Raw genomic sequence first — 12,223 nt, forward strand, 5'->3', positions numbered from 1 at the left:
GCTGTGTGCCCCTCCACCCCACTTCACTTACTTTCTTTTTTTACCTAAAACTTTTATGTGTGTCTATAAAAGGTGGCTAATTTTCCAGTGTCACGATTATAGGATTAAAGAGGTAGCAAACCTCCTTTTCCTTAACCATTTTTAAGCTTTTTGCATAAAGATGAACATTCTTATTAATCTCATAGCTGATGATGATATAAGAACAAGTCAAAAAACTTTCCCTCAAAGGCTAGAGAGTTAATATCTTAAGTTCTACAGGCCATGTCTATAGTCTTTCTTTTATAGCTTTTAAAAATGTAAAACACAGGGGCTGGAGAGATGGCTCAGAGGTTAAGAGCAACGACTGCTCTTCCAGAGGTCCTGAGTTCAATTCCCAGCACCCACATGGTGGCTCACTCTGGCGCCCTCTTCTGTATACATAATAAATAAATAAATCTTTAAAAAAAATGTAAAACACACACACACAAACACACACACACACACACACACACACACACACACGGCCAAACTTGGTCTGCAAGTGAGTTTTCTGACCACTGCTATAATGTATCTGCTCTGTTTTGTCATAGAAATTGTTTTCTTCATACTTACGCTTAGCCTTTTAAATTTCTTCTCATCCAGGTTAGGTTTACTAAGAGTAGCTAATCAAAGATATCCATTCCTTATTTTTATTTCCAATGCTTGTGTCCCATACTTTATTGCTTGACTTGTATATTACTTGATGAATATTTACTGAACTACTAAATAGAGAGGTGAATATAATCAATGTTGTTTCTCTGAGGTATGCCTTTATCGTATTTGTTCATTATGGAATATGCTGGGGATCTACCCCAGAGCTTTGTGCCTGTCAGGCAAGCACTCTGTCACTGAGATACACTCCAGGTCTTGCTTTGGTTTTGAAAAGAAAGAGATTTTTAAGCCAATAATCAAATTATTTGAAGAAGAGCTCTTATCTCAGAGGTCCACACATCCCTCTTAGGGTATGAATGGATCTTAAAATCTGTGCTGATGAATCTGCAAGTGTGTGTATTTTTCTGGTAAGAGGATTGATACCTTTTGTCAGGTTTCAAATGGACTTTCAACTCCCAAGAGTTAAGAAATAACCACATTAATGAAAGAATTTCAGATATCCACCATAACCTGGAAAACACACACACACACACACACACACACACACACACACACACGGAAGGAACTCTTTTGGAACCCCTCAAATCATACACATGCATGTTCTCTTGATTCTAAAGACTAAGTATGGCCACAGCCTCTCCCAGTGAACTGACTTTTCTGAACACACCATACTCCTAGCATTAAAATCATCTTCAGCCTTTCCCAAGGCTGCCTTTCCCGATCACTGCCTCTACAATGTGATGGTAGAATCTGCATTGAGTCTTAGATTAGGTACAGTGTTCTGTGGTTCCTTTCCATGGGTTATTACAAAATCAGAGACAATTGCTTTCTTGTATGGGCCTTCCCTGTACTCAAGATGGGAAGGATGTGGGTTCAGGGATACTGGTGGGTTAATGTATGCCCGTGTATGCACACTCTTTTCCTCTATCAGAGACCTTTCAGTGCAAAGCCATTCATACAGAAAAGCAAAACATTCACCCCAGAGCTTTAGTCAACTCTCTCCAGCCAAAAACATTTTCCCAACCCTACCCAGAAAGGCCAGACAGCCTGGAGACCCTTGTTTTGTGCCTCTAATCACCAGCTCAGACAGTGCCCTCTGGGCTGTTTGGACGGCGTATCCCTATCCCTCCCAGGATCACTCCCTCTTTTGTTGCATTGTGAGAAAATTATGGCTAGGAATTTGATCTGGAGCCAGTGTCAGCTTCCGGGGGTGATCTCAGCATCCAAGTGTGAGCTTAGGATGCCGAGACGATGGGCGCATTTCACAGTGGAAATTGCTACCTATGACCTTCTTCCAGTCCGTTCGCGGTTGGGTCTTCCAGGCCACAGAACAGGAGCGGCACAAACAAGGCCCTAAGGTTTAGGTTTATTCAGCTCCACTCAGAACTAAATCAAAGGCTATGGTACATCAAAGGACTAAATCATACACTGTGGACCATACACCTATCCCTTCCCCCGAGGACGCTGCTACCTCTGGGGTGGTGGACTTCTGGAATCGCCGTGGGATGTAGACAGGGGATTCACTGGGTGCTGGGTCTACGGCGGACAGTCAGGGCTCAGCTCTGGCTACCTCTTCCTCTTCCTCTGGGTCAGGAGGCGCAGGGAGCAGGGAGATGTAGACCTCATTGACTTCCGTGTCCAAATGCCGGCCGCCCCGAGGCGCCTCCAAGTTAAGGATGCCATCATGGGAGAGGGCGGCTCGGACCCGCCAGGGGTCCACATCTGCTGGCAGGACATAGGTGCGACAGAACTCTCGGGACACGAAGCCGTGGCGGTCCAGACGCTGGGGGTGCCGGGCCGACACCTCCAGCAGGTTGTCCACAGTCCTCACGGTCACCTCGTCTGGGGTAAAGTGGCTCACATCCAGAAATGCCTGGAACTTGCCCTCGCTGAGCCTGAGCTCTGAGGCCCCTGCCCTACTGCCCTCCCCAGCTCTGGCGGCCCGAGGCCGGACATAGTAGCCATGGTAGAGGGTGGGGGTCAGGATCTCTTCTGGCAGGAGGCCTGAGGGGGGCAGAGAGAGAAAGAGAAGGCAAGAGGCAGGATGAAGGAGGAAGCAGTTTGCACAGGGCTGAAAGGCGAGATCAGGAGACATGGGCCTGGGAAAGGGCAGGTGGGGAAGCTGCTGAAGAGGGCCTGGGGGAGGAAATTAGACGGCCATGAAGCCAGCAGGGATTTGGAGGACAGAAGTGAAACCAGAAGGTACTCAGCGTGCAAGGCCCGGGTACCCAAAGCTCTGCGGGTCTAAAGTCCTGTCCTGAAGTCTGTAGCAAGAGGAGAGCCTTGCTTGAGGGGGGAGTCTGGGGTGGGAGATGCCTCGCCCCAGGAGTTCACTTAAGCCCCAGGTAGGGTTGAGGCCAGTGAGACTGGGCGGTGAGCCCAGAATTTCAGGAGGTGGGGGTGGGAAGCCTCTGGGCCATACCTTCTCCGAAGCGCTGCTCGCCCAGGCGGCTGGGGTTGGCAAATTCGTACTCGGCAGTGGCTGGGTGGGCATGTGGCACAGTGCGGCCCGACATGACTGCGGTTGCGACTGGCAGCCCTGATCCCAAGTGCGGCCCCAACAAGATCGACGCGACCCCTTCAGCTGGAGGGAGAGCCAGGACTCAGTCAGAGTGGGGGCGGGGTCTACACCACCCAAAATAGTGCAAAGCCTCTGGGGGAGGGCCGGGAGCCTGGGCCCAGAGCGCAGCGATGAGGGTGTGACCAGCACAGCCTGGACCCCCTAAGTCCCCTCCTCTGCACACCCTTCAGCTGTCGCAGCAGCCCGGAAGGACAGCTGAGGGTCTTGGTCCGGGAGTGAGCTGGGAAAAGAAATTGGCGCGCTCACTGCAGGAGTGCAAAGGGAGGCCTAGTTTGGGCCTTTACAAATTGTACATTTCCATATCACCCTCTGTCTTTCTCAATCGTAGGCACCGTGCACACTACTGAAAAAAAAAAAATGTTCCGTGAGCCACATAGCATCAAAGGTGCAAGAAGCATGTTCTGTCTCTTTAATTCCAGGGTATTCTGAACTCAGGTCAACTCAGGGTTCCAGTCAGACACCTGGTACTGACTGACAGATTGGTGGTCACTGCTCCCTACTAGGACACCACAAAGGGTTAATGTCCCTGGGGCCCAGCCTAGGAAGATTCCAGTCCCTGCCCAGGCTCAAGATAGCTTGCTGGCTCAACTCCCCTGGCATGCAAGACTGGAGAGGAGGAGGGGCAGGGCACCAGCTGCCTGGGATTCCTGCCTCTGTCCTAGCTCCAGAGAACAAGGATGGGGGTGGGTGTCCCTGGGTGTGGACAGAGAGCTAGTGAGACAAGACCATGACAAGTCACTGGCCAGCTCAGCCAGTGTTTGTGTTTCTCTTTTCTTAGCTCAGTGAGTACTGGGTATGTGTCACCCTGCCAAATCCCTGATCACAAGTCTCCATGAACTGGCGGTGAGCTGGGATAATAAAACCCCTGACATCACCATTCCAGAAGCTTCACAAGACTGCATATATAAGGGGCTGGCTGTAACTGCCGCTGAAGGAGCTGAGCAGCCCACGGACCCTCCCTTCATCTAGCCACCATGGACATCGCCATCCACCACCCCTGGATTCGTCGGCCCTTCTTCCCTTTCCACTCCCCCAGCCGCCTCTTTGACCAGTTCTTCGGGGAGCACCTGTTGGAGTCTGACCTCTTCTCGACTGCCACTTCTCTGAGCCCCTTCTACCTTCGGCCACCCTCCTTCCTTCGAGCACCCAGCTGGATCGACACTGGACTCTCGGAGGTGAGTCTCCCCTGTGCCAGGGCAGGAGTGCCCTTCCTGAGCCTCCTGAACACTTACTTCATTTGTTTTCCTTTTTGTCCCTGCCTAAGTCATTTCAGGCACGTGTGTGCACCAAGGTATGGGAGAAATGAGGTTACTGTGTGTTTCTCCCCTTGGAAGGAACATACTGTTTGGTGTTCCTCCATTTCCTGATACGTTTTTCTGTGCATGGTGAAGATCATCTTCCGGCCCCCAATGATAAAGCAGGATGTCCCTTTCTGGTTTTATTCCTAATGATCTGCATTAAAAGTTGTTTCAACTCCTTTACTTACCTCCCTAACAACCATGGTCCTGGAGGATTTTATCATCTCCAATTGCAGAGATCAGAGAGAAACCCACTCATTCTGAACTTTTTATGCCCCCTGGATGGAGCTGGAGACATCAGTCACTATATTCTGTCTCTCTCTTCCCTTGCCTCTGATTTTCTGGGTTCCTCGGGGCTGAGACAGTGCACTGACCTCAGTCTGTGCCTTATGAGGAATGGATGTATGTCCACTCCTGGGAAGCCCCAACTTGTCCTAACAGAGTGGGAGAGGGGTTGAACAGATAAGATTAAGAAAGGCTGCCACAGATAACATGCTGGTTTAAAAATATTCCAGTGTTAGGACACAGGAGCTGAGTGGGCAAGGGCTTTGGAAGGACAGGACCAGCAGAACATTCCAGATGGAGTGGGTAGGAAACTTGGCAGGGAGCTGAACAAGAAAAAGGGGCCTTTGTCTTATAGACAAATGACAAAGCCAGCATTGGGTAGAGAAGCAGCAGAAGCGATGACTAGAATCATCCTTGTGGTCCCCTAGTGACCTGTCTTTTTCTCTGTGCCTTTAAGTAAACTTCAGGACTGATGACCAAGAGGTGTCCCTTGTGTATCACTATGGTGGCTCACATGCACCAGAGTCATTCAAAAAAGGATTTTTTTTTTTTTTTTTTTTTTAGCAGTGAAAAGGATGAATTACATGGACAGGAAGTAAATCTATAGAACAATGAGTCCTCCCTCTCCAATTTCATTAACATTCTCCCATCTTTTCTCCTCCCTTCCCCACCTTTTTCTAGATGCGTATGGAGAAGGACAGATTCTCCGTCAACCTGGACGTGAAGCACTTCTCCCCAGAGGAACTGAAAGTCAAGGTGCTGGGAGATGTGATTGAGGTGCATGGGAAGCACGAAGAACGCCAGGTGTGTGGGCGCCTCTGTTTCTGTGTGAATCCCTTAGTGCGCACTGGATCCTGCCACCAGTCTCCGAGGCTGGCAGACTTCCAGGCCCCGAACATAAGGGACTAGAGCAGGAGCTGCCGTCAATGGCTAGGGAGCTAAATTAAGGATGGATCTGTAGTTACTGTTATGGTTTTGCTGAGAGAAGGGCCCCCTTGCTGTTTGTTTTGATTGCTTTGTCGTTGTCTGGTGACAACAAAATAACAAAAGACTTTTCAAAGTTCCCAACCCTCAGGCGCACCCTAGGCGCCAAGTAAGTATGAAGTTTCAGGGATATAACTCAGGTATCAACATTTATTTTAAAAAATCTCCTTGGGTAATTTCAGTCTGTAATCAAAGCGGGCAACCATTGATTTAGGCTCAGTGTGTTGTACATAATGACATTAACTGCAGGGTTGGAGGCATTTCTGTCTGTGACTTTTAGATGTTCAGGATTCCACGTCTCTTCTTCTGCTCATTTTAATACTAAGCTACTTGGTTTGTTCATATTCCAGAGCTTCAGGCTTATGGCTGCAAGGAAGTCAGGGAATTGAGATTTGTTTGGGTGGATGCTTGGGATTCAGAAGGTGTAAGGGTTAGGGCCAACAATTCCTCTTGCACTTTTGACGATTTTTTTTTTACTTCATGAAAAGGTGTTACGATTGCTTCTTAAAAATTAATAACTCACCAGGTATGGTGGTGCACACCTTTAATCCCAGGACTCAGGAAGCAGAGTTAGGCAGATCTCTGAGTTTGAGTTGTTCTGGTCTACAGAGTGAGTTCCAGAACAACTACACAGAGAAACCCTACTTTTCTTAAAACAAAAACAAAAACAAAAAACAAATTAAGGACTCAGAACCTGTGCATAATAAGTGTATCTTAATGTCCTCAGGGTGTTTCAGTTTTGTTTTAAGACTGGACCACAGTCTCCCCGATAGTCAACTTATTTAATATCAGAAATCCCATGGATTAGGAACATCTTGAGACATTCCTGAGGGATTGGGGCAATTTATGGGCTACCTCAAGGACAGAGATCCTCAGTGCCAAAGTCCACCCAACACAGAATCATTCCTTTGTAGGTAGGAATCAAATCTGGGCAGTTTTATTCCAGCCTTAAACGTGGATGAACAGCTCTGGACTTAGCTATCTGTGCATTTGTTGCAATGCAGGAGATGAAGTCAGGGCCTTTCACCACGAGACTATACTCCCAGCTCCAGATATTTCTTTTCTCCTTATGATTGCAGGGCCGTTTGGGAACCTCAGGGAAAGGGATGTCTGAGTTTGGGGCAAGTGGTGGTATTTCCTGTTCTTATTTCTCTGCTTCTTTCTTCATTCTCTTGGATTAGGACGAACACGGATTCATCTCTAGGGAGTTCCACAGGAAGTACCGGATCCCGGCTGATGTGGATCCTCTCACCATTACTTCCTCCCTGTCATCTGATGGGGTCCTCACTGTGAATGGACCAAGGAAACAGGCCTCTGGCCCTGAGCGTACCATTCCCATCACCCGTGAAGACAAGCCTGCTGTCACGGCCGCCCCTAAGAAGTAGACGCCCTTTCTCTCATTGCGTTTTTTAAAACTCGAAAGATTCCCATCAGTGAATGAAAATCTGTGACTAGTGCTGAAGCTTATTAATGCTAAGGGCCGGCCCAGATTATCAAGCTAATAAAATATCATTCAGCAACAGATTGGTCTTGTGTTTATATATTCAGTGTGCTTTAAATAAATCTACAAACGTAACTGATCTAATTCTCGATCTATGATTCAGGGGACTCCAAGGACTTTTGGGTCAGAATGACTGGCAGCACTTCCTAGTGGTACAAACCCAGGCGAGTCATTCACTTTCCCTGGTCTTCTGGTCTTCTCTCTGCAGCACTCTGGACTGTTAGGGACAGATTAAGGAGGAAAAAAAACCAAAACAAAACAGGTGATGCCCGGCCAAGTCCAAGGAATATCAGTTCCTTTAGAGAGAAGAGCTCTGGCTAACCCCACATCAAAGGCTCTAGTGCATCTCTGAAATTAATTACCTCACCAGGGAGACATGGTGACCTTAGTGTGACCTGACAAGGGCTGGCAGCTAACTCACAGGACAGTAAATAGTACATGGGTGCTAATCATCAAACAAGCCTCTTAGGTGTAGTGTAAAGGATTCAACAGCCCCTCCCCCCCATTTTTGATTTTTTTTTTTTTTTTTTTTTTTTTTTTTTGGCTTTTTCAAGACAGGATTTCTCCGTGTAGCCCTGGCTGTCCTGGAAGTTGATTTGTAGACCAGGCTGGCCTTGAACTCAGAAATCTGCTTGCCTCTGCTTACCAAGGGCAGAGATTAAAGGCGTGTGTCACCATGCCCAGCCAAGTTTCAAGTCTCTATAGGTTCAAACTAATTTCCTTATTGAAACAAAACAGACAGACAAAAACCACAACTCCCTAATAATCTGACATACCATGATCTACTCAGAAAGCCCTTTCCTTTAAAGTCATAATCAATGTTTGTGTCTGTGCATCAATCAATATCGGTTGTATAGGGAAATGCTATTATTCCTTTTTTTGGTCTAGCCAATGGCAAGATTTGTCCCAGAATTTATTACACCCTTTCAGCCATGTGTGCCACGTAACAGAAACCAAGTTCAGCTACAGGTGGTTCAAATAAAGCAGAGAAATTCCTTTTGTCTGCAGTGATTGACTTGAAAGGGCTGTGACCCAATTATGGTAAGAGATACAGTAAGGAGGGCTACTTGAAATGCTTCAAGGAACTATTTTTAAACTATGAAAGAGTGCCAAGGGGCTAGCTCAGGGCTAGAGTTCTTGTTTAGTATGTGTGATTGTGTGATGCCCTAGTTCCCACCATTGACATTGCAAAAATAAAAACAGAACACTAAGAAAAAGTTGAGATGAGAGAAAGGTAGAAAAAGGAGGTGTGTGTGTGTGTGTGTGTGTGTGTGTGTGTGTGTGAGAGAGAGAGAGAGAGAGAGAGAGAGAGAGAGAGAGAGAGAGAGAGAGAGAGAGGAGAGACAGAGGCGGGGGTGAGGGAGAGACGGGGAGACACTGGGATGAATACCTACTTTGAATGTAGAAGAAATCTTGGAGATGATTACTGACTGAAATTCTTTGTCTCTGTATGTGTGCTGTGTGTTTGTGTGTGTGTGTGTGTGTGTGTGTGTGTGTGTAGGTTGATGGTGTTGTTCTCCACCTTATTTTTGTTTGTGTGTCTGTGTTCATGTGAACATTTGTGTACGTAAGTGAGGGTGTGCATATGCCACGGTGCATGTGTGTCAGTCAGTGATCAACCTCAGGTCCTTGCTTTCCACCTTATTTGAGATGAGTTCCTTGTTTTTTCCACCGTGCACTCCAGGCTAGCTAGCCTTCTAGCTTCCTGGGATTCTTCTGCCTCTGCCCCTGCCTTTACTATGGGACCTCCAGGATCATAGACACATGTGCTGTGTTTGGCTTTACTAGGGTTCTGAGCATTTGAACTCAGGTCCTTACTCCTGCACAGCAAATGCTTTCCACGGGCCACTGAACTGTCTCTCCAGCCAAGGTCTCTCACCGAACCTTTAGCTCACAGATTAGGCTGGACTGGCTGTCCGACAAGCTCCGGGGATGCTCTTTACTCCTCCTCTCCAGGGATGAGATGTACAGCACTGTCTTTTTTTTTTTTTAAACTGTACATGTTGAGGACTTGACTTAGTGAAGCAAACAACTTACTGAATAAGTCACTGACTAAATTTTTAAGACAGAATTGCTAAGATTCCATTTACATATGATTTAGTCATTTACTGTACAGTGTATTCTTAATACATTCATAGATTTGAACATCTATCCTACAGTCAGTTTTAGATTTTCTGTAGAAGATCCCATATCCCTCGGCTCTAGGCAACCATATGTCTATTTACTTACTGATTTGCCTGATTTGGACACTTGCTAATAATGTAATCTTTAACATGTGGCCCTTTGTGACTAGCTTATATATCTTTTTGAGATTTTAAATATGTGTATATACATACATAAATATATGTACATTTTATATACATACATAAATGGTTTTTGAGACAGGGTTTCTCTGTGTAGTCTGACTGTCCTGGAACTCACTCTTAGACTAGGCTGGCCGCAACTCAGAAATAAACCTGCCAGTGCCTCTTGAGTGCTGGGATTAAAGGCATGTGTCACCACACACAGTTGATATTTTAAATATATTTTTATTTTATGTGTCTGAGTGTTTACCTGAATATATGTCTACTATGCACTACATGTATGCAGTTCCCATGGAGGCCAGAAAAGGGTACTGGATCCTCTGGGACTGGTGATATAGACAGTTGTGAACTGCAAAGTGGATGCTGGGAATTGAACCTGGGTTGTCTGGAAGAGCAGCCAGTGCTCTTAATGACTGAGACACATCTCCAGGCCCCACCCATTTTAAACCTGGTATAACATTTTCAAGGTTCAGTCATGCTGTTGTCTACATCAAATAATATTTTACTGAATAGATATGCCAGATTTTATCCTTCATCAGCTGCTGGACTTTATTTGTCCAACATCAGTTGCTGTTTCTACTGTTTAATTATTATGGAGATTGCTGCAATTAACATATTTTACATTAATTTTGTAATTGTTTTCAATTCCTTGTGGCATAAATGTAATTGGACTTTCTGGTCATAGGATTATTCCACATTAATTTTTAAAACATGGTGCTTTTTCTTTGTATTATATCTAATGAGGTATCTGATGGCTTGCATCTGTTTTTTTTGTTTTGTTTTGTTTTGTTTTAGATTTATTTATTATGTATACAGTGTTCTGTCTGGTTGCCAGAAGAGAGCACCAGATCTCATTATAGATGGTTGTGAGCCACCATGTGGTTGCTGGGAATTGAACTCAGGACCTCTGGAAGAGCAGTCAGGGCTCTTAACCTCTGAGCCATCTCTCCAGACCGTGTTTTGGTTTTAGTGCTGGGGATAGAACTACAGGTATGGTAAGCGCTCACTTTAACACTGAGTTATCCTTGCCTCTTCCTCATTCTCAATGGTTTATTAAAGTTAGCAAGACAAACATGGTGGGAGCGTCAATTTTGAAAGAGAACAGCATGACGTGCCCAGGTATTTTGGTCTGATTGGAGAACTGTGTATATGAGAGGGAATATGGGGAATGAAGCAGCATTTATTTGGAAGGCAACAGAAGCCAGTGAAGGGATTAAATCAAGTGAGTGGAATGAACAATCTAGTATTTTAAAATTTACTATATGGAAATATGGTGATGGAAGAGTAGAAAGTAAACGGGAATAAGGGCATCAGAAAGGTATTTCTGCAAACTAGAATTAGGAATGTGACAATGTCAGGTACAGCTGGGCAATGGTGGCGCATGCCTTTAATCCCAGAACTCGGGAGGCAGAGGTAGGTGGATCTCTGTGAGTTTGAGACCAGCCTGGTCTACAGAGTGAGTTCCAGGATAGCCAGGGCTACACAGAGAAACCCTGCTCAAAAAACAAAAAACTGACAAACAAACAAAAGGTCAGGTACAGTGAAATCTAGTATAAATGTTATGCCTGCCCAAGAGAATTTAGATACATTCCTATTGATTGATATCCTGAGCAAGATGAGGGGGCCATGATCACACCTGATATTGGACTCTACTCTCAAGATTCTGACCAATGCCCATTTAGAACAGATGTAAAAGTTGCAAAGTTAATAATTTACAAAGATATAATCTGTCAAAATAAACAGAGAAATAAACTCCAGAAAAATAGAGTTCAACAAAGTCTGCAAGATAAAAATCTATGTATAAAGTTCTGTTCTGGTTCTTCATTCCTACCTTTTAAATTAGCCCACTAGTGGCCTAAAATAACAGTTGTTCTATTAGACCTTGTTGTGTAGTGTAGGCACTGGTTAGGGCCACTTGGTGACACCCTAATGATTTATACGCTGTTACCTGAGTATCAAGGAGACTGGGTACCTTATTCCTGACACCTTGCCAGGTATTGAAAATACAGATGAAACAGAGAAATCCCAAGATACACAAAATAATTTACCCAAAGAAGTTCTGAAGAAACACATTATCTAAATGAGCACATTTCTGGAGTAAGAAGATTGAGCCAGAAACCAAAATATTACACTAAAGAAAAGCCTCCCTACATTTGCCAATTTAACTACCCACAGTTCTCTTCCAATCTCCCCACTAACTGCTTTGCAAGCCCTCCCTCCAACCAGCGGGTCACTCCAGCATCTTCCTGAGCCACTGAGACTCCGTGACAAGTTGCTGTTCCTTGTTGCTAGGTTCAGCAGACTTAGCTTTACTTGATCCTTTGGTGCTCTTTGTGGAGGAGTTAACAATTGGTTGTCTCTCTATTATTATTATGATGATGATGATATATACAGAAATTATTGAGATGCAACTGTATTCTTGAGATGTTCCAAAATTAAGTCAATATATGTAAAATTCTCGGTGATAATAGGGAAGTTGTTTCTTTTCATAGTCCTCAGCAGGGCTTACTCAGTAAGGACACAGCACAAACCCGCTATAACTGATTGACTTCGGGAATGCACCCAGCAACATCTAAGCCATGGCAGGGCTTGCCACGGATGGAAAGCAGAGAGGAGTATTGACAGATGTGAAAGACATACA

The 12,223-nt window shown here is 45.3% G+C and overlaps 2 protein-coding genes across 5 annotated transcripts; one reads left to right on the top strand and one right to left on the bottom strand.

The window, feature by feature from the left end:
* Positions 1-1,984: 1,984 nt before the first annotated feature.
* On the bottom strand, positions 1,985-4,716 carry Hspb2 (heat shock protein family B (small) member 2). 4 transcript variants are annotated; one of them, XM_076575351.1, is made up of 3 exons: positions 4,698-4,716; positions 3,053-3,214; positions 1,985-2,634 (listed from the first exon to the last, which is right to left on the bottom strand). In XM_076575351.1, exons 2-3 carry the CDS (start codon positions 3,144-3,146, stop codon positions 2,180-2,182), a joined length of 549 nt encoding a protein of 182 aa, XP_076431466.1. In that variant the 5' UTR covers positions 3,147-3,214; positions 4,698-4,716; the 3' UTR covers positions 1,985-2,179. The 4 variants fall into 4 exon arrangements, with proteins under 4 accessions (XP_076431466.1, XP_042136849.1, XP_015842568.1 ...); XM_042280915.2 differs by lacking the exon at positions 4,698-4,716 and adding an exon at positions 3,375-3,530; XM_015987082.3 differs by lacking the exon at positions 4,698-4,716 and having other exon boundaries at positions 1,985-2,352; positions 3,053-3,351.
* On the top strand, positions 3,860-7,300 carry Cryab (crystallin alpha B). The gene is made up of 3 exons (XM_006972342.2): positions 3,860-4,386; positions 5,476-5,598; positions 6,960-7,300. Exons 1-3 carry the CDS (start codon positions 4,186-4,188, stop codon positions 7,161-7,163), a joined length of 528 nt encoding a protein of 175 aa, XP_006972404.1. The 5' UTR covers positions 3,860-4,185; the 3' UTR covers positions 7,164-7,300.
* Positions 7,301-12,223: the final 4,923 nt, after the last annotated feature.

Source organism: Peromyscus maniculatus, chromosome 7 (assembly GCF_049852395.1).
Source record: "Peromyscus maniculatus bairdii isolate BWxNUB_F1_BW_parent chromosome 7, HU_Pman_BW_mat_3.1, whole genome shotgun sequence".
Taxonomy (NCBI): Eukaryota; Metazoa; Chordata; class Mammalia; order Rodentia; family Cricetidae; genus Peromyscus; species Peromyscus maniculatus.